At 46.8% G+C, this 25,957-nt stretch overlaps 1 protein-coding gene across 3 annotated transcripts in view; it reads left to right on the forward strand.

Annotated features, from left to right (window-relative positions):
- The window catches only part of TGFA (transforming growth factor alpha), a 91,556-nt gene that overhangs the window by 17,291 nt on the left and 48,308 nt on the right, over positions 1–25,957 (forward strand). For all 3 annotated transcript variants that reach the window (XM_019718692.3, XM_019718685.3, XM_019718678.3), the window contains exon 2: positions 13,584–13,637. In XM_019718692.3, the coding sequence (XP_019574251.1) occupies positions 13,584–13,637 (54 nt within the window). The remainder of the gene's footprint in view (positions 1–13,583; positions 13,638–25,957) is intronic.

Raw genomic sequence — 25,957 nt, forward strand, 5'->3', positions numbered from 1 at the left:
TCACGACATATGAGAACTAAGTGTGCTTCTTGCCCTCTCTACGTTTTCAGCTGGCTGGAATTCACAGTAAGGGCTGTGAAGGCTGGCCGGAAGCAAGCTTTGTTGCCTGTCTTTACACTTTGCCAAGCTGATGAGGCAGCAATGATGCCGAGAGCTGTGGGACTCGGTGGAAGGCTGCAAGTGTCTCCTCTGAATTTCCAGAAAAGTCTAACCCAACCAAGCTGCTTATGCCAGCTTGGCCTTCCTAGGAGAAGGACATTGTACTTGAACTTAGGGAAATAGTAAGACTGGAGAATTCAGAATATGGATAAAATAATTTGGCTTCCTAGTGTCATAATTGTCATCAGTTGGGTTGTTGTTTTTTAATAGACTTTTTAAAGAGCAGTTTCAGGTTTGTAGAAAAATTGGGCAGAAAGTGCTGAATTTCCACATGCTTCCTTACCCCACCCCACACGATTTCCCGTATTATTAACATCTTGCTTTAATGTGGTACATTTGGAACAATTGGTGAACCAATATTGGTACATTATTATTATTAACTAAAGTTAATGTTTTTTAACTAAAGTTAAATGTAAACTAAAGCCCCTAGTTTACATTAGGATTTAGTCTTTGTGTTACGCATGCTATGAGTTTTGACAAATGTATAATGACATGTATGATGTATAATGACCATTAAGTGGATCATACAGAGTAGTTTCTTTCGCTGCCCTAAAAACCCCTGTGCTCCACGTGTCCATCCCTGTTTCCCTCCTTTTTCCAAACTCCTGGCAACCGCTGATCTTTTTACTGTCTCCATGGTTTTGCCTTTTCCAGAATGTCATATGGTTGGAATCACATGTAGTCATGGTCCATAGATTTTTCTGATTGTCTTCTTTCACTTAGTAATATGCATCTAAGTTTCCTCCATGTATTTTTGTGGCTTGATAGCTCATTTCTTTTTTTTTTTTAATTTATTTTTTTAATTTATTGGGGTGACAATTGTTAGTAAAATTACATAGATTTCAGGTGTACAATTCTGTATTACCTCATCTATAAATCTCGTTGTGTGTTCACCACCCAGAGTCAGTTCTCCTTCCATCACCATATATTTGATCCCCCTTACCCTCATCTCCCACCCCCCACCCCCCTTAATTGCTGCATCATACTCCATTGTCTGGGTATACAACAGTTTATCCACTCACCTACTGAAAGATGTCTCGATTACTTCCAAGTTTGGGCAATTATGAATAAAGCTACTATAAACACTTGTGTGCAGGTTTTTCTGCAGACGTAATTTTTCGATCATTTGGGTACATCCTAAGAGCTCGATTGCTGGACCATGTGGTAAGACTTTTTAGCAAGAAACCACCAAACTGGCCTCTAAAATGGCTATACCATTTCATCAGCTGGTTTTGGTTTCTATACCACTTTTACTTAGATGAGCCTCGTTTTTCTAGGCGATGCTTCATAGATACACTGAATATTAATAATCCAAGACTTTTTTCTTGTGGCACTCCTACCTGGAACTTAAACTCATTTTTTCTTTCTGTCATCCTCCTGTTCTTGCTAGAGCTAAACCATCCTGCAGAAAATATCCTCTTTTCCCTGCTCCCTCTGCTCTTGTGCTTCTCATCTCTACGCTGTCCCCCACCCCAAAAGTCAAAGAGGTAAATCGGGACAGGGAGAGGAGCATGGTTGGTCAGGGAGATCCCACTCCCATTTTCCCCGGGAAGGGCTACTGTCTCTTCCCCAGGTTTTTGTGTTCCTTTAAAGTGCTTTAAGTTGATACCACTAAACGGTCCCTGATGCTCTCCGCCCCAACACTGTAGGGATGGCATGCCTTGTTTCTCACCAGTTTCTCTCGGTCATGAAACAAGACTCTTCCCATATAACTAAGTGCTTTGGGGACATTTATGAACAGCTTTGCTACATGTGACCGAAAGCACTCATGTTGGACCAAGGGAAATATGTCAGAGACCCTAAAATCAGGCAGTGTCCTGAGAGAGTGGAATATATCACCTCTCCTGTCAGTTCCCTCTGTCTTGGGGCTCCTGGGAGTCTCTTTGGAACCCCATGACTGTAAAACACTGGGAGTGGGTTTGTCTGTGGCTTGTTGGTCTTGTTGCTTTATAGGTAGGCTTCATGTTGTGCAACCCAAATACTTTGGGTTAATATATAGAGACAGACAGACAGATGAGCATAAGAAAAGAAAGAATTACTGAATGGGGAAGGGATCATCCTAGTTAACTGAGGGCAGGCTGATCATCCTAGTTACCCTGTGAGCTTCCCCTAAGACCCTCTGCGAGGCTCTAACGAGTGGCCCTGCCTGTTCCTGTGACTGCCAGCTTGTTCCATTTCCCCTGGGTTTCGGGTGCTTCTGCGCATTCGTGTGGAGTCAGAATGATGTGTGATTGAAGGGACTTCCCCTGTTGGGGTCCAGAATTTCTCGACAGGGTGCGCAATGAGCATCCTACGCAGGACAAATTCCTGTGCATTATAGTAATTCAGCATCCCAGCTCTCACGCACTAAATACCAGAAGTGCCCCTGAGTCATTGTGACAATCAGAAACTAACCCCACTGGTTTCTAGATGCCCCCTAGGAGACACTACCAGTAGTGAGAATCCCTGGGCTGGGAGTGGTCTGGTCAGGGTCTCCCAGTGAAAGGAGGTCAATCAAAGCCCTTTTCAGCAGCTGGTACCTGCACTGGTCACCCAGGCTCTTTCTTACCTACTCCCTCCTCTTCCTCCTCCTCCTACCCCTCACTTCCAGGGCCCAAAGAAAAGAACATAGATATTATCCTAGTCTGTAGTGTGATGTGGTTGAGAAATGTGGGGTTACAAGAACTTCCAGGTGTTTCCCCCTTAACTCTTGAGAATCTATGGTTCTGGAAATGTGTCTCTTCTGTTAGAATCATTGTTCTCAATCAGTGGCCCTTATCTAGTCAAATGAGTTCTCCACAGGGGTATTCTGTGGCCATCCCCCAAAACACAGAACACAGTAGAAGCCTGACAGTGGTGATTTGCATTGTTGTAACTCCGTCCCCTCTGCCCACCCTCACACCCAGCTCCAGGCTGATGCTGCATTGATCTGAAATTCTGCCAAGTCACACTGGTATTTATCTTGGCCCAAACTCCAAACCTCACAGCACCTTCTGCAGGGTGGTTCTGGGGCTGTCCTGGGTAGAGTGGTAGGAAGGGGTGAGTTTGTCATCACCAAGCTATTCACATGCAGGAAATAGGGCAGAGTTCAAGGATTGCTTATATTTCACCTCCTCCCCACTCATACCCTACTTCCAAGCCGCTCGCGGTAAGTGATATATACATGTGGTCTTGTCAGAGCTGAGGAGTGGACACGGCTTTGTTGGTTCTCCTGAGAGACTAACTCTGCTGGTTTGAGATCCATACAGCAAAGCCACTGCTGACCCTAGGCCCAGAGGATGGCAATTCCACCACAAGGGCAGGGAAAGCTGAGGTGGGGCCAATGGGGCTCCGTGAAGGGGAAGGGGGCTGGTAACATGCACTGGACTCTTCCAGAGCTGGCATTTGATTCCTGAATTTCCTGGTCTCTGCTCAGCTGGTTCAGAGTGCTAAGGGGCCTGGGGCCTGCAGATAGAGCTATTGTGTCTGCCAGTTTAGCCTGGCCTTGTTTTTAGTGTACTCCCCCTCCCCTTGTTTCTTTCCTCTGGGATTCTGGGAATGTCAAGCGTAGCCCTTTCCACAGATACCTTGGTGCCTCCACTCAATGTCAGTCAGTTGGAACAGGGTTTCGGAGTGCCTCAGCTTGGCACAGCTCCTTGCAACCTCAGAACTCAGCCCTGGTAGAGCCTGTTAGTGATTCAGTGGCCGGGGAACTCCAGCTAGCCCGAGATACTTGTCCGGCTGCCCTGCAATCCCTGGACGGGGGCCCTCAGCCAGCCAGCCCAGAAGCAGGTCCTAAGGAAGAGGAAGTTTGACTCAGTACCAAGCCCTTGGTCCAGGTCTTTGATAAGGCTTTAATTCTGCAGAAGATATGACTACTGTCTCCTAACAACAACAACAAAAAGGGTGTAGCATAGATCTAGGTAGATGGGAGTGGTCACTGGGCCTTCACCCAGAGGAGATACCCGGCGTATCCTGATTAACTGATTCTTTGATAAAGATATTTTGCCCCATATGCTTTTTGCTTCATTGGCAGGGGTCCTCTCAGACCACTGTCAGTAGGCAGCATTGTTCGTTAAGGCTTTGAAGTGTGTGGGGTGTTGCGGAGTGTGGAGAGGTGGAGAGGGACAGTGTGTTGCATCACCTTCCTGTCCTTCGAAACAAAGGTATTTCAACAGGGCAGCACCCACTTCCTCCTGCAAGGATCTCGGAGGCTTTTTTATTCAGTCCATTTATTTTTTGCATGATTTCCTAGAAGTCAAGAAGAACACATGTCACCTTCTTTTACAGCTGCGTTGCTTCTCTGCTGCCTGTGTATATGGTGTCAGCATTAATTAGGCCCTCGAGGCTAAAGAGCTCAAAGCATTTTGCAAATATTCTCATTGCCCCTTGAAGTAGGGAAAGAAAGATAGTAATCGGTTCTCCTGAATCAGAGATGGTGGGAAATGAGGTCTGGGCTGAGAGAGGGCAGGACAGGGGAGACCCAGGAGAGTGAGTAGGTTGGGCTCTGTACCTGCCTTGGTGCTGACAGGTATCAGGAGATGAAAGAGCATGCTGCCTGCTGGAGTGGTCAGGAGGGCCTCATGGGGGAAGGGGGGTGAGAAAGCTCAGTAGGAGTGAGGTCAGAGCAGCAGGAGGGCTTTCCAGGCAGGAGAGAAGGAGTGTTTCGGAGACCTGGACCAGGTAGACACAATTGGATGGAACAAAGGGCTTGATGAGGGAGCATGGGAGATATTTGTGGGGAAAAAGGTTAAGTGTCTTTGCTTCAGTTGTGTCTCCTCATCTAGATTGTAAACTTGTGGCCAGTCCTGCCTTTGCTTGAAGAGCCCCCGGAGATGTAGTGCTCAGCAAACACTGGCTGACTGGCCAACCTGCTGCTCCGAGCCGTTCAGTGAGCCCTACAGCCCTTGTCACACCCTCTGATTTCTCCTCCTTTGAGGACCGTAGGTGCAGGACTCCCTGTTTTGTCATAAAGCTTTCAGAAAAGCCTACAGAATGAATGAAGGATCTGAAAATAAAACATTTCAGGGGCCGTCTTATCAGCGACCGAATAACTCAGGGTCATCGTGGCATATGCCAGTTCAGCAGATGGACTCCAGGCTCACGAGGACGCACGCCTCCATGGTCCTCTCTCTATTGCAGGGAGACTCGTTAAAATGCATCTTCTGTTTCCACATTGACATTAACTCACCACCCACCAAAATATGGTGCAGCCAGACGTTTATAATGGAGTTCAGTATAAGTGGTTTCCAAGAATTGGAAGGATTGTTCCTCAGGAAGAGTACGTTGCAGAAGTTGTGAGAGGAGCTTTTCGTCCTTTGCTGTCTCAGCAGCACCGAGAACGGTGTCTGCCATGTCGTGGGCACTCGGTAATCACCTGTTGAATGAATGAATGCCGGGTTTCAAGTGTTCATCTCCACTGAAGTCAGAACAAGAACCAAGACTTAGAACTGTAGTTGGGGGGGGGGGGGGTTCTAGGATAGACATGAGGAAGGAATCCCTGAGGATCGGCTGGTTTTCCCATTCCCCCTGCAGCTGTTTCCAAGCTAGTGACCTCTTAGAGAAATTCAGTTGAATAATTAGGTGTGTGGCATTATGCCCAGTGTGAGGGTAGAGATGAGTAAGACACGGTTCCTAACCACACTAGAGGGGAAGACAGATAAGATGTGAAAACTTTCTAACTACAAGGCAGAATCAGCTAAGGAGTACTCCAAGGAAATGATTATTTCTGACATTTGAGTGAGGCTTTGAGAGACAAATTTGATTCCCATGGGTAGAGGACAAGTCATGCCCACTTGAGAGATCAAAATAGCTACCATTTATGTGCCACTCAGTATATTACTACTACGCGTTTCTCGTGTGTCCTCTCATTTCATCTTTGTAATAACGCCGTGCAGGAGGTGGATATCTTTACCTCTTTTTACAGTGAAGGATACCAAGGCTCAGCCAGCCAAGCAAATATCACACACCTGCAAAGACTTGAGTCAAGATGCTAGTGGTGTGAGCCCAAGGCAGCAAGCTGTGAGTGAGGACAGGTCGTGTGCGGGGAAAGGGGGACAGTGCCAGGCAGCTAGAGTCAGAGTGCCTGACGGGAGTGGGTGGGACCGGGTCCTGCACCTTAAATCTCTGCTCAGGACATTGGACTGGGTTCTGTGAGTTGGGCACCCCACAGGGAGTTTAGAGGAAAGGAGTGCTATGGTCCAGCACACGTTCCGGGAAGGTCCCTGTGGCAGCAGGAGCAACGGTGAAAAAGCTGTTGGCAGGAAACCAGTTAGGCCACTATTGTGATAGCCCAGGAGAGATGAGGCCTGAATTGGAGCAGTAGCAGCAGGGATACAGGAGGATGGATGGGATGGACAACGCGGAGGCAGGATGTGTAGGAGGCCTTGGCTTAGACACCAAGTAAAGGAGAGGGAGGGGTGGATGATGGCTGTCAGGTCTTCAGCCCCGCCCAGAAGCGAGGAGGAGGAGGAGGTGAAACAGGTCAGGGGATGAGACTAGATGAAGTTATTCGTGAACACATGGTTTGAGGTGCAGGCCTCTGAAGAGTGGTGAGGGTTGGAGCTGGTGCTTGGGGCACGGAGTGGGGGAAGTGTCTGTGGGAATGTGGGATCTGTGTGGTGCCTTTGGTAGCCCATACTCATCTGCATTGGCTGTAGTACGGATGAGTCCCTTTTTCCCTGACTTTGTGTACTCCATTTCATTTCATTTACTCCTTGCAGTAGCTTTGTGAAGAAGTGTCATCCTTATTTACAAATGAGGACACCCAGGCTCACCGAGGTTAGATAAGGTAGCCAAGGTCTCACAGGTAAGGAGTGGCAGAGTCAGGATGTGAAGCCAGGTCTGACCTCAAGGCTCCTTTCTGTTCTGCCATAACAGACCCTGAGTCAGAATTAGAACATGGCAGAGGGCTGCAGGGTAGGCTCCCATCTGCCCATCTCTTCCACCTACTTGATCCTAAAGGTTCATTCTGAATACTTTAATTTTCCCCATCCACATATATATATATAGAAGTAGTTATGGAAAATACCTACGAGCATTCAGGTCGTACTGGCTTATTTTCCATGATGTCACAATCATGAGATATTGCCTTAGTCTCATCAAGTTGGACTTTGCTGCTTATGGCCACCCCATTAGGAAGGGCAGCTGAGGGCCCCAAGCTCACTGACCCAAGTGCATTCCCTCTCGGATGATGAGCTTGCAATATATTATCAAGCCAACATCAAGACTATGTGGGAGGGGCAGCGGGTTAGCTCAGTTGGTTAGAGCACGGTGCTCTTAGCAGCGGGATTGCCGGTCCGATCCCCACCTGGGCCCCTGTGAGCTGCGCCCTCCACAACTAGATTGGAACCGTACTTGACTTGGAGCTGATGGGTCCTAGAAAAACACACTTAAAATAAATAAAAGTTTTTTAAAACAGACGACACAGGAAATGTAGAGCTGAAACATAGTGCTCATTTAGGTTTAGGTTTAGGATATCTCCCATTGTCTGATATTTGATGTAAATACCACACTAAACTGGAAGACAAAATTACCATAACCTGAGCACACTTATGAAGACACACGCAGGCTCATGTTGCCTGATCCTTGTTTAAGGCAAAGGGTCCAGAGCACAGGAAGGAGGCCAGTCAGTGTTCCTCAGTGGCACCCTGTGCGAGATGGTTGAGGACGATGCACAGCCCTGTGTCTTCACAGATGCTTGGAATTTAGGGGCTGGGCAGATCTTGCCCGACTCTGTCATTTAAAGATAACCCAAGATGGAGAGAGGTGAAGGGACTTGCTAGAGGTGACACCACTCTGGGATGACCCTAGTCTCTAGGCTTCCCATTAGCTGTGTTCCCAGTACATACTTGCCTTCTATCCAGGAGAGAGGAGGAGGAGGAGGTCTTTTCTAGCATGTCTGTGTTCTTTGGCTGTACCTCACAGAGTCAGAGGAAGCAAAGTGGGGCACACTGGGCCCTGTAACATGAACCTGCAATATTTGTCACTTACAAGCTGGATGACCCTGGGCCGGTAACTTCAAATCCTGCACTTTTACTTTTTTACCTCTAAAATGGGAGTGTAATGGTACCTACGTCCTAGGACTGGTTTGGGTATTGAATGAGACAACACAGGGCACGTAACAAGGGCTCAAGTAAATGTTGCTGCTAATCATTGATGACGCCATCAGCCACAATGACAGTCCTATGGCTGAACACTGCGGGGAGGGAGCTTGGGACCCCAATTGGGTTCCAGTGGTCTTTCCAGCACTGTCTGCCACTGGCAGAGAAATCATCCTGGTTAACTTGTCCCATGTCACAGCTGTGTTTGGGTGAGGTCAGGACCTCACTTTTGTGGGTTTGGAACTAAAAGCTGCCCCCTCCCTGCGTAGTTGGTTTCTTTGCTTTGTGTGTCAGGACCTGCCACTTGAAACACAACACTAACCGTTTCACCTACTGTTCTCGTCAAGACTTTGTCCTTGGATAACAGGATCCAGCCTGTGTTTTGAAAGCAGTGATCCAGATGCTGGGATGGTGAGAGAAAGAACCCTCTGTCCCATGCGCCCGTTTGCCCAAGGTGGCTCATTCCCATGTCACATATTTCTAAACTCTCCTTGCTGGCCCCAGAGTTTTCCTAATCCCGTCTGGCCAGTTCCTCCACAAATTCCTCTGCAGCTTTGCCTGACATCCACTGAAGCAAGTGTCACTGGAGACTATAAGCAGGGGCAAATGTGAACTGTCACCTCCTCCTTGTAAGGAAACCACGTCCTCTCTGAGGGCGGGCCTCCCCTGTGCTTTCGGTCATAGCATTTATGGATATTGTCCCCTGGTCCTCCCAGCTTCCCCACTTGCCTCTGCCTGCAGTGTATTCCCTTTTTCTTTCTTCCTAATCAGTTCTTACCCTGCAACCAACATTTTCACCTGGCTATCAAAACCTCTTGCATTTAAAAATACTGATAAAGTCATACAATATTGCAATTTCTGCTGTGCAGTTAAAATCCTGCCATGTTTGCAGATGAAGTTTAATGTTGGGATATGATAGATAAGGGAAGAGGCCTTAGAACTTGTACCAGCAGGCCCTGGGTTCCGTGTGACCCATTTACCCATGTGTTTGTCTCACATGGCTGTCCCATGGTTGTCCCCTACGGACCTCATGCTGAGTTATAGGATTCTCACCTTCTAGGTACCACCCACCACTTCCTGAGTTCCTGGCTCTGTCCCTTAAACATGGTAGGAGAGGAAGGGGGGATCCTGGCCGCCCCCAAACACCCACACTACTTTCTGCCTCTCTCTTGCCTGACTCCTGCCCCTGCTGCCTGCATTAGTTCATTACCCATATGCCTTTCCTGACTACCTCCTCTAAATACAGGGCGTCCTTCATCCAAAAGGACCTGCTGTAACCCTCTCTCCATCCTCCCCACATCGCCCTGACACCAAAACCTCCTTCACCCCTTTACTCAGGAAGCCCGGTTTAGGGGATCCAAAATGGATGAGATATGGAACTCTTGATTTTTCTCAGGGGATAGCTAATTCACACAGTGGAGTAGCAGGAGCCTGGGAGCAAACACTGAGTGTTGCAGAGGCCAGAGCTGAGCATGGTCAACTCTGCTGGCGTGACCAGGGGATGCCTTGCAGAGTGTCCACAGAGGAGACGGTTGAAGACACAGCCTGGGTCCCAGTCCCGTGCTTGAGCAAGGGCATACACGGAGAGGTTGGGGGTGGGCTCCCTGCTCTGTGGTCCAGGGGAGATGCTTGCCCAGCGCCTCGCAACAGCATTTTCCATTCACACACCAGTGAATGGGTTTCACAATGGCTCCATTCTGTGAACTCACGAAATAAGCTAGCCTCTCTTTTGACATTCTTCCTGCTTGAAATTCTTATTGCCTTCCAAACAGCTGAATTATAAGCACTGCAACCCTGGTCTTTCCTTGAGGGCAGGCCTGGGCTCCCACTCTACTTGTGGTGGGGCAGGGGGGGTAGTCAGCCATTCATAAGGTTTTGCTTCCATCGTGTGTGGTTTTCCCCTCACCAACACCCCCCTCCCCGGCCCCCACGCACACACTTTTTTCTGAAGTCCGCAATCCAGGATTCCCATCTTTGGAACTAGTTAAACAGAAATGGGATGCTGGCAGGAGCAGCCTACAGGGATTCCTGCCCCAAAGGGCTGGCTGGGTGGCCTGTGGCAGGCGAGCTCCAGCTTTGAAACTCAGGTGAGAGGAGCATGTGGCTGCAGCCGCAAGCCTCCATCTGAACTGTGTGTTGTCTCTCTGGAGCCACTGCTATCCTGGGGCTGTGCTGTCCCCACACAGGTGCTCCAGGGAAGGGTTTCCTGTGTTTCTAATGAGGCTCAGAGCCTGCCAAGGCCACATGTTTCTGGAAAGCCTTCACAGAGCCCAGCTTTCCAAGCACAGGTGTGGGACTGGCATTCTGGGCACCTGGGCTTACGCAGATGGGGCAGTTGGGGGTCTGGATATTCACACCTTTGCCCCTCAGGAGACTTTGCTCATAGTAGGGGAATTGTAAGCAGTGGGAAATCCCAAGAGGCAATGGATGTGGCTTCTGGAAGAGAGGGATCGCGCCTCACTGCCAGGCATGCTGAATCTATTTTTTGAACTCATTTGGGGGGGTTGTAACTGATGAGTACACACCTACCAGGGTGTCAGGACAGGTGGTGGTCAGAAGGACTGTTGTGTGGTGTGGGAATTAAACACTGCCTTGGGCGTAGGAGTTGGATGGACTGGAGTTTGAATTTGGCTGCAGGAGCTTGGGCACATTTCTTAACCTCTCTGAGTCTCAGTTTTCTCACCTGTGAAATCACATGTTTCCACAGGCTGGACCAGAAGGCCAGAGGTTGGGAGATGCCTATATCATAGGTATTATGAGGACCACGTAAGATAACGCATGTAAAAGTGCTGGGCCAGGAACTGGTACGTGCTCACTAAGTGGTACCCACCCACCTGAGAAGTGAAAGAAGCCTGGCCCCTGGTTTTTGTTCTGAGACCCTCTCAGAGAGCTCACCACGTAGTAAAGGGAAGGTGGAGGCCTCACTTCTCACCACAGAGCCTCGAGTGAGGTTGTGTCTAAATCAAGCCCAGGCACTAGGAAATCTTTTACCATGGGAATGACAGGGTACAGAAAGGAACTATTCTTCTCATATTGCTCAAATTATGAATAAAAACCCAGTGCCTTTCATCTGTGGAACGTGTTGGTTTTGCAAACTCTGATTAGTTCCCAAAATATCTTTGTGATAGTTCACTGGTAAGGAACAGAGGGGGCGAAGTAACAAGGTTGGGGAAGTGGCCCCTCCACATGCCTTAGAGAGACTATCAAGTCTGTGCTCCGTCCTGGCTGCTGTGGGACAGTATTTGCTTTCTTGCCTTCGTTTTCTTTAAGCAGAGGTCAACATGGGTCCCGGGAACTGTAATGACTGTACTTCTGCTAGCTTACAGAATATGGGGTTGGGGAGGGAGGTGGCAAGATCATTCATTCATTCAGGGACAGTTTGTGACAGGGCAGTGGCACTTCCTATCGAGAGGTATGACAGCCTCACGTCATCCTTTATGTTACTACAAGTCACAGGCTGACTTTGGCCCAGAGTGGTTTGTGGCCATGCCAGCAAAGTCAGAGAGTGACAGGTTCCCAGCCAACAGTGGAACCACTAAGACTTAGTGTTCCACTTAGTGGAACCACTAAGACTCTTCCTGGCTTTGGCAGGAAGGTCTCACAGTAACGCTTGGTGTGTGCACTACAAACCCAGCCTTTTACCTATGACCAGGGGAACCCTAAGAGCCATGCTCCCAAAATGAGTGTCTACTGAGCAGCAAGAAAGAATTGCACAAGGAAGACATGGGGATTTTACTAATTTTTCTCTCCTTGCCCCCTGCTCCAGCCCAAATATCGGGTTCAGGACGCTGGGGGAGCCTTGGGGAAATCCATGCCAGGCCTCCAGGAAAAGCAGCCTGAAGTTTGTGATGTTTCTCCTTTCAAAGGCCTAGAAGAAAGTCATGAGCTTGATTGCTTTATCTGCTCTAACTGTGCTTCTCTCCTAAGAGTCGAGGGCTTCTATGTCTCCGCCCTGAGTGAAAGGGGAAAGGAGCTGTCACCACCGACATGGCAGCATTTATCTGGTCATGTGCAGTGTAGGGTCACAGCCAAGAATGTGACTTGCTTTCTGGGTGACCGGATTCATCTGCCTTTCAGGCTAACCTGTAGGTGGCCCAGCCTCGGCGTGGCCACTGTGGCATCTTTTTGCATTTCAGTTTTAGGAAGTCATTCTGATTTCGTTCATGCCGATTGCATAACTGAAAAGAGGTTCCTTCTTCACTGGAAATTTGCTGTGGTGTTTCCAGAAACCTCTGATACTGTAACGTGAGGGCACATGCGGTCACCCACTGGCAGGGGCGGTGGCTTCATGGGCGTGCGACCTGTATGGTTGCAGAGTCTCACGCTGAGCTGGGTCCCGAGCTAGGGGTTAATGCTGTGTCATTGCAGTCTTGAAATTTTTCATAGTTTTATCTTTGACTTTGTATCTTTAAGTGAAGTCCAGTGGGTCCGTGGAGTGTGTGCCAGGGGCACATGATCCCACCTCCTGCCACCTTCCCCCTCCCCTAGGTGGGTTCTCACCCCTGCCACACTCCAATCCTGGCAGGGCCTGAACACAAGAAAAGTTGGGGTTAGGTGCATGCACCCCACGGCATCTCGGGGCAGGGCTTGGTGGCAGCTGTCCCCATCCTGGGATGACAGCTCCACGGCCTGTTTAGTGGGTAACAGATAGGCATGAGCCTCTCCTCCAGCCCTGAGCCAGGTACCTAGTACATCCTGGCACTGAGCTTGTAATACCCTTGGGAGTGACCTGTCTGCCTCTTGTTGGGGTGCCTGATCCCTGGACAAAAACGCCTGGCTAGACTTCCCTGTCCCCAGCTGGGTCATGACACATCTGTCCAGCTGCTGGTCGGAGAGGAAAGCCAGCAGTCCGTGGTCGCACATGCATTTGCACACTTTGTCGCCGGGGCCCCCTGTGCCTTGAGAGGCTGTGCTCACCTTGCAATAATCCTCATACTTCAAAGAGAAAAATGATAGAAGCCGCACATAAAAAGCATCCTGACGTGCACCACAATGTGAATGTACTTAATGTCACTGAACTGTACACTTAAAATGTTAAAATAGTAAATTTTATGTATATTTCACCACAATAAATATAAGGTTTTTAAAAACAAAAACAAGAAAACACCATGACAGGTGGAGAGAGACCATGGAAGACAGGAAACAGCTTTATAGTTAGTACCTTTAATGGCACTGTCTTCCTGCTTTTTGCACAAGGGATCCCGCATTTTCATGTTGCACTGAGCCCCCCAATTATGTAGCCAGGCCTGCCTGCTGGCCATCTTGTAAAACTACCCAGTCTTTACCTTTCCAGAGGCCTGCCCTCGAATCCTAGAAGTCTTGTGCTGAGTTGACTCTTACGTTTCCTTTTTTCCCCCCTGACAGGTCTTTTGTTGGCTGTGTGCCAGGCTCTGGAGAACACCACCTCTGCCCTGAGTGGTAAGTTCTGTCCCCTCATCCCCTCTGTGTGGGATGGTGGGGGGAGGGGGCGGGAAGGGAGTAGACTCGCTCCTTTATGGAGCCTGCACTCTAAGCTTCCTTCTAGGGCTCCTGCCTGCTGAGCTCATGCAGGGCTATCCCGAGTCCTCTCTGCCCTCTGTCCCAGTGGCCAAGGTCATGCTCTGGGGAGATCTTAACTGCAGGCCCATGGGAACTGTGCCGTTTGCTCCCATGTCTCTCTTCAGACAATCAGCGTAGGCAAGGGTGCTGGAAAACAGAGTCTGCAGGACCCAAGAGCTCGGAACCGTCCCATTTTCCTAGCTCATGTCATAATCCATCTAAAGAAGAGCCCAGATTTCTAAACCCTTTTATCTGCTTCTGCCTGGTGATCTTTGTTTCGTTATTTCCTGGTTTACCTTTTGTCATTTGTAGTGATATTTTCCTTATTTCATTTTAAAGATCGTAGATAACAGATTGGAGAATTTGGGAAATGTAGGAGACAAACCACTCATGGTTAGAGTACTACAAAAGCATCACTGTTACATTTGCACGGCGCTTTTAGCCTTTGTCTACGTGAACGGATATTTTTATACAGTTAGTCACGGTGAGGAAAATATTGTGATTCTTGCTTTTTAAATTCAAGGTTTGGAGTTGTGCTTTGTCCGTGTTAAAATGTATCCTTTTAAAATGCCATGATGCTCCATTAAAATGGACATGAGTTGTTGTCGTAAGCATTCCCCATTGGATGTTGATGTTGCCTCCAGTTTAAGTTACGATGCTGTATCTTCATGCCTAGAAGCTTTTTCCTTCTTTTGGATTATTTCCTTAGGATGCATCTCCAGGAGCAAGAATAAATATACTTAGGACCCTTGGTACAAATTGCCAAATAGCCTTGCAAGTGAATTTGAGCGGATTATTACACCAGGCAGGGATGTCTGCCAGTTTTACTGTTCCCTCGCTGACACAGGTTATGCTCCTTCTGTTACTACAGAGGCCCCCGATCTGTCTCTGTCCCCTAGTTATCTCATGGCAGTGTCACCACAGGGGGTGGGTGCTTCTTATGTATTCATAAGCTCTCTAATCAACCACATACTGTCCTGGTACTTCGCTCTTCTGCTCTGCTAGACCTTTCCCTTCAAACACACCAGAGGTGATGTTGCCACTTCCACGGGTGACCACTGCTGCTGTAGCCTCACCGTCTCCCCTTGGAGCTGTTATGCATTTAACCCTTAAGGTGTCTGAGCCACTTTATGGTGCAGGATGCCACAGAAGAAAATGCCTCCCTTCTGTGTTACGCTTTGTTGGGGCTTGGGGTATAAAGGTGTATCCCTCCCAGAGCAGGGCTCCAGGGGCCCAGGGCCTACCAGAGTTTCCATAAAGCAGTTCTTTCACCTTTGAATTACCTCCCACATCATAAAGGGCTCGGATATGAATATATGGGGAGGGGGATTGCTTAGTGGCTCCCCCATGCTGTGCTCAGAATTGTCCTATGATTCCCCCTCCAGATGTATCCTCACCCCCTCCTGGTCTGCACTGTAGGGCCTGGTAGGTAAAGGTATCGCTTGCAGGTGACAGGTTTCAAGCATGGCACATGCTGACGCTCCCATCCATGGGGAAAGGGTACTTCTGGTTATTTTACCCCTCCTTCCGGTCACCATGCAGACAAGAAAGTCCTAGGGGTGTTGTACTTGACCCTATTCCTTTAGGTATGGCTCCTGCCAAGGCACTTTGGGGTTTCACAGTCCCCGGGGCAGACATGGGAAGACCTGCTACATTTATCCAGAAATGACTTGCTACAGTGGTGAAAACCTCTGTTCCATCTTTCCTTTCTGGACTTACTTCTGTGAGAATGTCTCTGATATGAACAAGTCCCTGAGGTCTACTTTCCTCATGATGTATGTTCAGGAAACAGTAGTTGTGCCCTGCTATGTTGCACATTACCCAGTAATAGGCTGAGTGCCACCCTGTGGCCCAGCGTGGTGGGTGAGAGTGGGAGCAGTGCCACAACTTCTATTGTCCACGGGGCTTTGGGGCCTTGGAGTTGGTTGGTGGTCTGTGGAGAAGGGAAGTGGGCTGCCTGTCTGGCCGCTGCCATGATCTCTGATGGGCTCCTGAGCAATGGGACTTGTGCCCAGAGAGGTCAATGGACTAGCTCTTTCCATTTTTACTTATTCTTTTCCCTGCCTCATTGGACCCAGACATGAATCCAGAGAGGGCTGGGCTAGGAAACAAGTCCAAAGTGTGATGATTGTGTCATAGCCACCTCTCCAAGGGATAGGGCCTTGAGACTGAATCAGGCTTGTTTGCTTAACTTTCTCCACCTTTAAGGGGACTTTCCTGTCCCCTAGAAGACTCCTTAGGCCCTGATAGGCCTTGACAACCACCAGCCCTACTCTGTCCTCACCAGACATGGCTGAAATCCTGTGGTGGGAACAGCTCAAACTGGGGACCACCCCCACCAACCATACTCACTACCCTAGCACTGGAGTGTGTGTGTGTGTGTGTGTGTGTGTGTGTGTGTGTGTTTAACTCTTGGCTAATTCAAGAAGTAGAACTATTTGTTCATGTTTATTATGGAAACTTCATACATAGAAGAGAAATAATAGTGAAATGAGTTCCCATATACCCATCATCCAGCTTCAACAATTAGCATCATCCTGCTATTTTTCTTTCATGTCTTCTCTTTTTGATTTTTCCCTTTGCTGGGATGTTTTAAAGCCAATCCCATTTCACTTGTGTATATTACTTACATCCAACAGATAAGGACTTTGAAAACAAAACCATAGTTCTATTATACCAACAAAAGCAACAATGATATTTTTGCTATTGGACCCTTAAGTATAGAAGGTAAATAATGCTGCACTCAATTTTGCGACACTTCATTTAATTTCCATTTCCTTTAATATTTTGTTTTCTAGTTATCGTACTTTATATTATTCAGATGAACACTGTTTTGTAAAATGTGCCCATTTATGTACTGGGTGACTGACTTTCACTTCTTATGCTCTGGGTGTCGGTGGGCTCATTTACTAAACCCCAGAACTATCCATCTCTATGCAAAGATGGGTCTTTAGGACTGAAGTTACAAGTGTGTTACCCATGACGTAAATATGCAGGTCTCTTCAAAGGGTTAACAGGAGTGAGAATCATGGGCATAAGAAGGTTTGATACCTGAATGACAATGCTGGAGCAGGAGAACTGCAGGCAGATGCAGAATTAGGCTCAAACATTTTGAGGGAGCAGCACAGAAAGAAAATTGCAAATTTCACGAGCCAATCAAGGGTGATAGCTGAGCTCAAAAGAATAGGGGCTGATCCCACGTGGCTTTCTTGTGCTTTTCAAAAAGAAAGTTCCATGTACTTATTACTTGACAGTTAACCTTGGCCTTTTTATTGTGGTTTCATTGGTTTCTTCCCGTCTTCTTCTCTCTTAGATCCCCAAATGTGGAGAGTCAATGATGCCAGGGGCATAGGAAACTAGCATTGCTGACATCAGTAAATGCTCCTTAGACATCTACTTTGAGTGGGACTCAGAAGGATACATGCCTTAGGCTGGAGGTCAGGGATCCTGGGTGTTGGGCCCAGCTGGTCTGTTTTAACAGGTCCCTGGGCAAGTTATTCATCTTGTTCCTGTTTGGATCTTAGTTTCCTCATCTGTTGGACGTGACGTAGGAATGGCCTGTAAGATTTTTTCACATGACCACTCTGATGGATTGATGGAGACTGATTGGAAAACTTTGTTGAAAAGGATTATAAGGCTGGTTTCAGGCCGTTAGGAAATACAGTGGTGATCACCTGGTGATGCCTGCCATGGACTCAACGTAGGGAAGTGGTAGTGTGATCGCCATGCATTTCATTCTCCTGGAACTGGATGCCACTTCACATTCAGGTTCCAATGTTCTAGTTGCTGGGATTATGCGAAGAAGCAGTCCCTATCTGTCCGTGGCCTCCATACAGGTGAAAAGACAGCATAGGAACCCATAATGAGAGCCTCAGTGTGTGCTTTAGAAAACAACTGCTACTGGAGTGAAATCAATAGTTTGGGGGTTAGAATAAGAAAATTTTATCTGATTTGTTGTCAATTTGTAAAGCACGCAGAGAAACATTAGCTGGAGGTAAGGGTGACAGCACCTACAGCTTAGAAAATCTGTCACACCCTCCCGAGGAAGGAGTTATGACCTATCTTCAAAAGGCACCTCTTAATGCCCCTTGAAAGGGACAGAATGCACCCTGTTCAGTTGTTGGGTGGCTCCTTGCTTAACCCTCTGAAATGTTGCCCAGTTCCCAGGCTGCCCATCTGGTTCTCCTGTTTTCATGAGCCTCGCTCTAATGACTGAGGGGTGTGGTGAGGGCCTTGTTCAGGCACCTGGGAGCCTGGCTCTGGGCTTCCCTCTGCTATCTGCCTTGTGTGGTCATCTAAACTACTGCTCCTTCCTCTAGTCTGTGTCTAACGATAACCACATGGAATTGGGGAGGGTGTGAAGGCTTGCTGAATTTAGTTTCAGAGGTAGTGGTGAAAGAACATGGAAAACTCACAGTGGTGGCACTCATGAGGAAGCTCACCATTATCGGCTTACTTGGGGAGATGGGGATCAGATTTTGCTGGGGACACTGGACTTCACTCTGTTGAGAGGGCAGGTTTGGGCTGGAGGTGCACCGAGGGAGGGCAAAGTAGATTACAGGGAAAGAGTCTTGGAAGGCATGACTTGTTTGGAAAACAGGCAGAACGTGGGTCAGCTAGCAAGCCAGCCAAGGATCTGTTTATTGCTCATCTTGCCAAACAAAAGCTTTTCAGAACTACAAAATGCTTCCCCATTCCATAGTCTGGAGTTTGCCCACGTGGAGCTGCAGTCATTCCAAAATTAGAAGGCTCACGTGTTCTACCCAGGTACCTGGTTCACTGTTCCCAGTATGTGTCTATAGCACAAGAGACTTGGTATATCTTAGTTTTGGGGTAAAAACACATCTATCTGTGTGTGCTGGGACTTGCTTCATGCTTAGAGGAAAGTGGAGCCTCATGAGAGAAGGAGGGATTCTCCTTTCCTCTCTAGGATTTATCCTTGTCATCCAATTCCTCATTTCACCTACTTTTTGCAAAGGAAGCTATGCTGGGTCAGAAGGAAGGTTGGTCAGGGTAGCAGACAGGATATGGAACCAGGGATCATAATTCTGACCCACTAGCTGTGAGACCTTAGTGTAGCGCTCTTAAATCTCCCTGAACCTCAGTTCCCTCATCATGAAAATTATGAAGTAGAATTAAGGCAGTGTTTTTTCAAACTGAGTCATAAAACCACTTTAGTGGGTCTTGACCAACATTTTTTTAAATGAGGTTGAATAGCTTAGAAAATTTCAAAGTGCATTACATGGAAGGACAGGTATTGATTGTTTCATGATACTCTTGTTTTAGTTATTAATGGATTTCATATATCAGCATTCTGCATCATTGTACTTGTATAAGCTGTACCCATATTGCATCCTTTATCATTTCCAGATTTGATTTCTTTAAGTGTGAGAACTTAGACACTTGCAGAGTAAGTGCCATAAATCTTTCTAGACCTGTACATTTCCCTACCCAGACTCCTAGTCTTTTATAGTTGCCTTGTTCATCCCTGATTTGACAGCAATTCTTTGAATCTACTCACCTTTATCAAACAAGTCTTTCCAAACACTCAACTTATAATAGAAACAACAGCTCTTTCCTTATAGACATTTCATTATGTAATAAGTAATTAAATTACGTAAATACACTAATGAGTGCAACTGACATAAACAGGCTTGAGAACACAAATGTCCTCTTGGTAAATATATAGCTTAACTGGTAAAAACAGAAATGGGCTGGTAAACTAGAATAGTCAACTAAAGTAGCCAACTTATCTGAGCTTTTGCATGCTAAGGGCATTGGTCTACATGTTTTAGCAAAGGAAAAGAGTGGATGGATTAGGTTAAAAGCAGCGGCTTGGTTTAAGTTCAGGAGAGAAAACAACTACCATCTTTGAAAGAAGTAAGGCAAGTAACACAAGTCATGGATTTTTAAAACTCTAGGCCTATGGAGGCCTTACTGTTCTCCCACTTTGCAGTTTTGGGCATTTATTTAGCTCACATTAATTAAGTACTACTTCACACAAAGCATCGTGCTAGGCAGACACATGAGAATTATACATGAGCCCTGCGATCACTGGGCATAGGGCCTGGCAGATAATAGTGCTGATGATTTTTACGTATCAGAGTAAATTATAGACAAAGCTGTGATCTACCAAGATGGATTTCTTTGAAGAAAACATACTTCTACTATATTCAGACTTCCCATTTTTCATCAAAGTGCCAAACTATATACTTTTAATTCTCTTTGTTAAATTGCATCTTGCCCAGTTTGGCCCATGGTGCTGGGCTGGTTTACCATCTGATTCATCACTCTTCAAGGCTGCGGTTGTCATCTGTGAAGTTGGCAAGGAGGCCATCTCTGCCAGCAATCTTATGTTGGAGAGCAGAACCCGACCACACATCAGCTTAAAAGGGGGTTGATTTTAAGGAGTCAGCCCTCAGAGAATCCATGACACTCCTGAGCAGCCTGGCCCCGAGGTCTGCAGGAGCCAGCGTGACTGCAGAGATCTTGGCTACAGCACTTTGCGGCCACCTACCCTGTAACCAACCATGACGATAATACCACCTCATTTTACTTCTGTGCCTCTTCGCTCAGAGTCTTAAGAAAGAATCAAATTGGATTGTCTTCCTTGGTCAAGTGGCCACCCGGCAATTGTGGCAGGGTTGGGAGGGATAGACTACAGGGTAACAAAGTGCCAAAGTGCAGTGTAGGCCTTGGGTAGGGCAGAGTCCCTTATTAGACCTGGAGGAGACAAAGATCACCTCCCTAGTCCAGACTGATTCATTGAATCATTCGTTCAATCATCAAATATTTATTGAGCACTTAACTGTACACTATGTGATCTTGGGCAAGTTACTTAACTACTCTGTGCCTCAGTTTTGTCAACTGTTAAATGAGGCTAACAATAGTATCTCTTCTTAGCATTGTAGGAATGAAATGAGACTATATAGAATAGGATCCAGCATGTAGTGAGTTTTATAGATGTTAGCTCATATATTACTGTGAATTCTATTGTGATTAATAAAAAATATTTATTTTACAGTGTTATTGAGTTCTCATAGCAGCTTTTATATATTAATTTAACTTAATTTAACACTAAGGCACAATGACTACCTATGAGACCTCAAACACTGTTGATACTCAGATTTGGTCATTAATCTGAAAAAGGTTGGGAAGCACTGGCTTAAGGTTAAATCCTTGGCAAGTTGCCTCTAATGACAACTACAATCTGGCGATCATTTGGTTAGACACGCACCTAGGTTTCTAGAGCTTTTCACTGTGCTGGCTGAATTTATTTAATAGGATATCAAGCGGAAAGCCTGTGAGACCCAGAATTTTATAGCGACTCCTACGGACTGTGATGTGATTCATGACTGTGTTTCCCTTTGTCATGCCTCAGTACCAGGAAGACTCATTTGTGGCAGATTTCATAGCAAGACCTAACCTCTTCCACTTTCAAGATTCCAAAACTGCCTTTCTAGAACTACTGGGTAAGGCAGAGAGATATTCATTATATTCCAAGCCCCCAAAACTCAAGATGAAGAAAAAGCCCACACACAAAAAAGAAGATTCCTAGCCAGCCTGCTAAGTGACAACTGAGGGGAAAAGCATTCTTCTTCTGAACCCCAGGTTGCATGGCACCGGAGTGAGTGGAACCGAGCCCCCCAGTGTATTTCATCTAATCCATTCCCCCCCACCCTTGTTTAGTCCTAGTGTGTTTTGATTTTTAAGAAACATTTTTGTCAATGCAACCTGGTAATAAAATGGTCAGATATGGGAATTCACCTTCCATTACATATTCTGATAAGGAAGTTGGGGCATAACTTTCAAGACAGGAAGCTGAGAGATTCAGAATGAGTCAGTAAATCAAACGGTGGCTGAGCCTGCTAAGGAGGATACCTGAGCCTGGCTGGATTAAATAGCTAAAGGCCCCTTCTTAGTAAACAACCAGACACTCCAGGCTGTTCCCAAACTCAGATCGGGCTCTCAGAAAACAAAGCTGATGCCTTGCCCCAAAGCCACCGTGTTCCTCATAGCAAGGCTAACAAGAAAGAGGATGCATCAAGGTGATGGCCCAAGTTCCTGGGGGAATGCTAGAATGTCGGTCCTGGAACACACACGTTTCACAGACCCCCAGAAACCAGCACTGTCAGGCTGAGGAGGAGCAAGGGCTCCCGGGATGGGCGGTGCTGGGCCTTCCCGAGAAGCCTCTCAGCTTCTTCCCATCAGGCCTTAGCAAAGTATAGCTGAAGACTGAAAGTGTACATTTCTGGGCCGCACTTACCCGTTTTCCCAGAAAACAGTTCTAGTCATTAACAATACGTGTAGCCGTCTCACCTCACACTCACTAGCACTCAGTACTGACAGTCTCAAAAAATATGCCGATTTGATAGATTAAAATACACTATTATGTCTGTCTTTCCTAGGGGAGCAGAAGGTTCTTGAGGACAGATAGGCCCTTTCTTTGTTGTGATAGTCCGAAAGTGGCAGAGCTCAGGTTTGAGCCCAGGTAACTGCAGAGATCTAAGCACTTTACCACTATGTTTTTAAAAATGGCTACACAGAGACACATATATCTCCTTCTGACCACAGATACTGGGGGGATTTACAAACACCTTGCATTAAATAATTCTGTGATTCTTTTTTTTTCCCCTTCCCCGAGACACATTGGGAACTACTTTCTTGGGTTTTTAATCCTCCATGCCACTAAAAATTAGATATATGTCTTAAAGCAAAGTATGGGCATGTACGTGTGTATATGCATGTATAAGCATTCCTGTGTGTACATGTGTATATAAGCTTTGTTTGATTTTAGGTTCTGAACACAAAACTATGGAATGTTCCTTTCTATATTTTTTCTTCCATTCAACCAAGATAGACTCCATTCCTCCGATGTGCCGAGTACCAAGGGAACAGCTAAGATGTCATTCCTGCCTTTGAGACTCTCACAGTTTCAGGGCAGAGCTGTCTGGCTAACCACTCATCACTTTTGTGTGGGCACGCGTGCTGTCAGGTGGCTGCACAAGGTGTCACGGGAAGGGGAGAGGGAACCCAAATTTGTTCCTGGGGAGGCATCCGGGAAGGCTTCTCACAGGAAGTGACTTTTGAACTGAGTGTTGCAGTCTGAGGTGGAGTTAGGCCAACTTTGGAGGAGAGGACGTACTCACAGGGGTGTGAGATGCAGCTGGAAGAAAGCAGTAGCTAGCTAAGGCATGGTCTTGGCTCTGAGGTGTATAGATTATTATTATTATAAATGTTTTGCCTAAATCGAGTCACAGATAGGTGCTTCCTAAAAGAATCTTTTCATAGATTTATCTAAAACGGCTGTTACTAGGTTTATGAAATACAGATTAAACCAATAGGGCTCCAAGGTCACAAAATCCATGTGGATAAAAGCACAGCCCTCCCACTCTTTCGCTGTGTTATGTGTAGTGTTCCCGTTTGCCAGCTGCCTCGGGCGTATATCCAGTCGGGATGGTTTCTAGGTTAGAAAGTCTCACGTTATTCCTAGAGCGTATGCTTTACTTGATTTCAGCTTCTCATTAGCCAGTGAGGGAATTACACCTTTTTCACCTATTTACATGCTTACAAACAAAAATCATGAGAATCTGATAGCACAGTGGTTACGATAGAGTCTAGAGCCATATGTCCTGGGTTCAAGTCTTAACTGTGCCCTTTGGGGACTGTGACCTTGGGTGGGTTACTTAACCACTCCGTGCCTCAGTTTCCCCATATATAAAGTGGAGATAACAATAGAGCCTACCTCATAGGGTCATTGTGAGGATTAAACGAGATGACATATGTAAAGTGCTTAAACAGTGTCAGGTGCATAACAAGTTCTAGTTGTTATATAAATCCTTTCATTTAGATTTACAGAGAGTGAGAAAGCAGTACCCTACATATGTAAGATATGGTATCTGAACTTCCAAGATGGCATGAGCCAGTTGGTGGCAAGGATATGATTAGAGTTGAAAGACGTAAAGGGCTGAGCAGGGCAAGCCACATAGCTCAAAGCTCAGGGGCATGCCTTTGAAACGTAAAGAATGGGTCAGAGGAAGCCCCTCTCTGTCTGTTGGGTAGTGGTGATATGGAACCTGCGACTTCTCCAGGTTTTAGATGCCAAAGAATTAAGCTTTCCTTTTAGAATTATGGTACCCAAAGCAGAGAAACACAGTCTGCCCCTTCGGTGACACTTAGGGAAGATGTGGGACACTGTGCTCTATTCTGAGCAATGAGATTTAGGAGTTACCAAGAGCAAGTGGAGAGAACCACCGTGGGGAAAGGCTGAAGGCCAGTTGAGGCACCAGAGGGTGGAAAAGGAAGAGGAATCTCTTGGCTCTCTGCAGAGGCAGCCCGGCACAGGTCACAGGAGCAGAGTGAAAATGCCCAGCCACTTGCTGAGGAATTCACATTCCCACTTGCTACATGGAAGCCCTTTGACACTGTTGTTTCAAGTACAAATGGGTTGTTCTTCCTTCATGTGAAGGGTTCAGGGAGAGGTGGATGATCACATGTGGGGACTATTTATAGCGATTTATAGGAGAGGTGTTCCCTCCGAATTCCCCTTCTGATTCTAATGAGTTAAGAAACTCAGTGGGAGCATGGGTTAGAAATGTATAAAGGTGGGGTAATAATCACATAGTTAAACTGAGAGCATTCCTAATTGAAAAACTAAAGCTATTGGGACTAAATGGCTTTTGGGATTAACCAGCCAGGTGACACATGAAAGAAAATCATACCTTTCCTAAGAAAGCTCTTTGGGACCCTTGAGAAAGAGGATATTATGCTGAAGGGATCTTTAACCCAATTTGAGTTGACTTACTTTCCTCATTTTTCTATTCTTACAATTGAATGTGAGGGCTTATTTCAGAGGGCTGTGCTGGGCAGCAGAGATGGACAAGGGACAGTCCCCGCCCTCAGGACCCTTTAAGTGATGGGGGTGAGGAATAGAACTGCAAACTTTAGACTAGAATGCAAACCATTCAAATCTTTGAATTAAATGACTGCTCACCAGAGTTATAAATAAATCAGTGTCGGGAAGGGCCAGGTTGCGTTGCCCTCTGCCTGAGGGGACGGAAGGAGGCGCCCCAGAAAAGTGCATGTTTATCTGTGTTCCCCCACCATGGAGGCCTTCCTTGTTTGTCAATCAGCCCCAGCCATGACAGGAGGCTTGAAAATGTGTGTTTGGAGGATCCTGACTGGTTCAGAATCCAGAATCTCTCCTCCGTGAACCAAGGAAAGACAACAGAAGCTTTTTGAAGGAGGAGATATGTGACCTAAATCTCAAAGGACAAGTCAGCATTCCCTAGCCAGAACACGTTCACAGGAGCAGGTAACGCAAGAAAGCACTAGACCGTTGGGCTGGAGCAAAATATTGGGAAAAGAGTGAGGAGAGATGAGCCAAAATTTTATGGCCTCAGTGGCAAAAGTTTAATTCTCAAATCCACTGTGGGCCTGAGGTGACTCTCCAGGGAAATGGATGGTGCAGGTTAAACCTCCATATCAGTGAGTGAGATGTAAGGTCTAATGCCAGCAGTTGAACGCTGTCCCCAGATACATGTCACTTTCCAGGGCTCACATTTCATTGCTGGAAGCAGCTCACATGGCCATACCTAACTTCCAGGGGGGTGGGTGCGGAAGACCTAGATGTAGAGGCATGCGTATGTTGGTACACAAGCCAAATGCGAATCTCTGAGCTGGGGTCCCGAAATCTACATTTTTAACTCCCTGATCCATAGTCACACTAAAGTTTGAGGACCACTGGGTAGGACAGGAGTTCTCAACTTTGGCTGCACATTAGAACTACCTGGGAGTTTTGAAAATACAGGGTTCTGGCCCTTCCCCCAGAGATCCTAATTCACAGGCACTGGCGATGAAGTCCAGGCATCAGTATTTTTTTTTCCATTCTCTTCAGGGATTCTAGGATGGGGCCGGGTAGAAAACCACAGGTGTAGGGAAAAGAGCAAGGGCCGTGGAATGCTGACTCTGATACTGCCTGAGTCTCAGTTTGCATATCGGTCAATGGCAGTGAAGATCAAACAAATGTGCAAATAGTTGTCAACTACAATATTGAACAAATATTGGCTATTCTTGTACACTGGCAGGTGTAGACTTTTATATAAACTGGATTTGTGTTCACTCTTATTTACAGATGATGTTTATCTCCCTCCGCCACAAAGCCAGGCAAGGAAGGAAATCATTCTCCGCACCTTTGCATC

The sequence above is a fragment of the Rhinolophus sinicus genome, chromosome 2 (assembly GCF_057876585.1).
Source record: "Rhinolophus sinicus isolate RSI-liver-muscle chromosome 2, RSI-T2T, whole genome shotgun sequence".
Classification (NCBI taxonomy): Eukaryota; Metazoa; Chordata; class Mammalia; order Chiroptera; family Rhinolophidae; genus Rhinolophus; species Rhinolophus sinicus.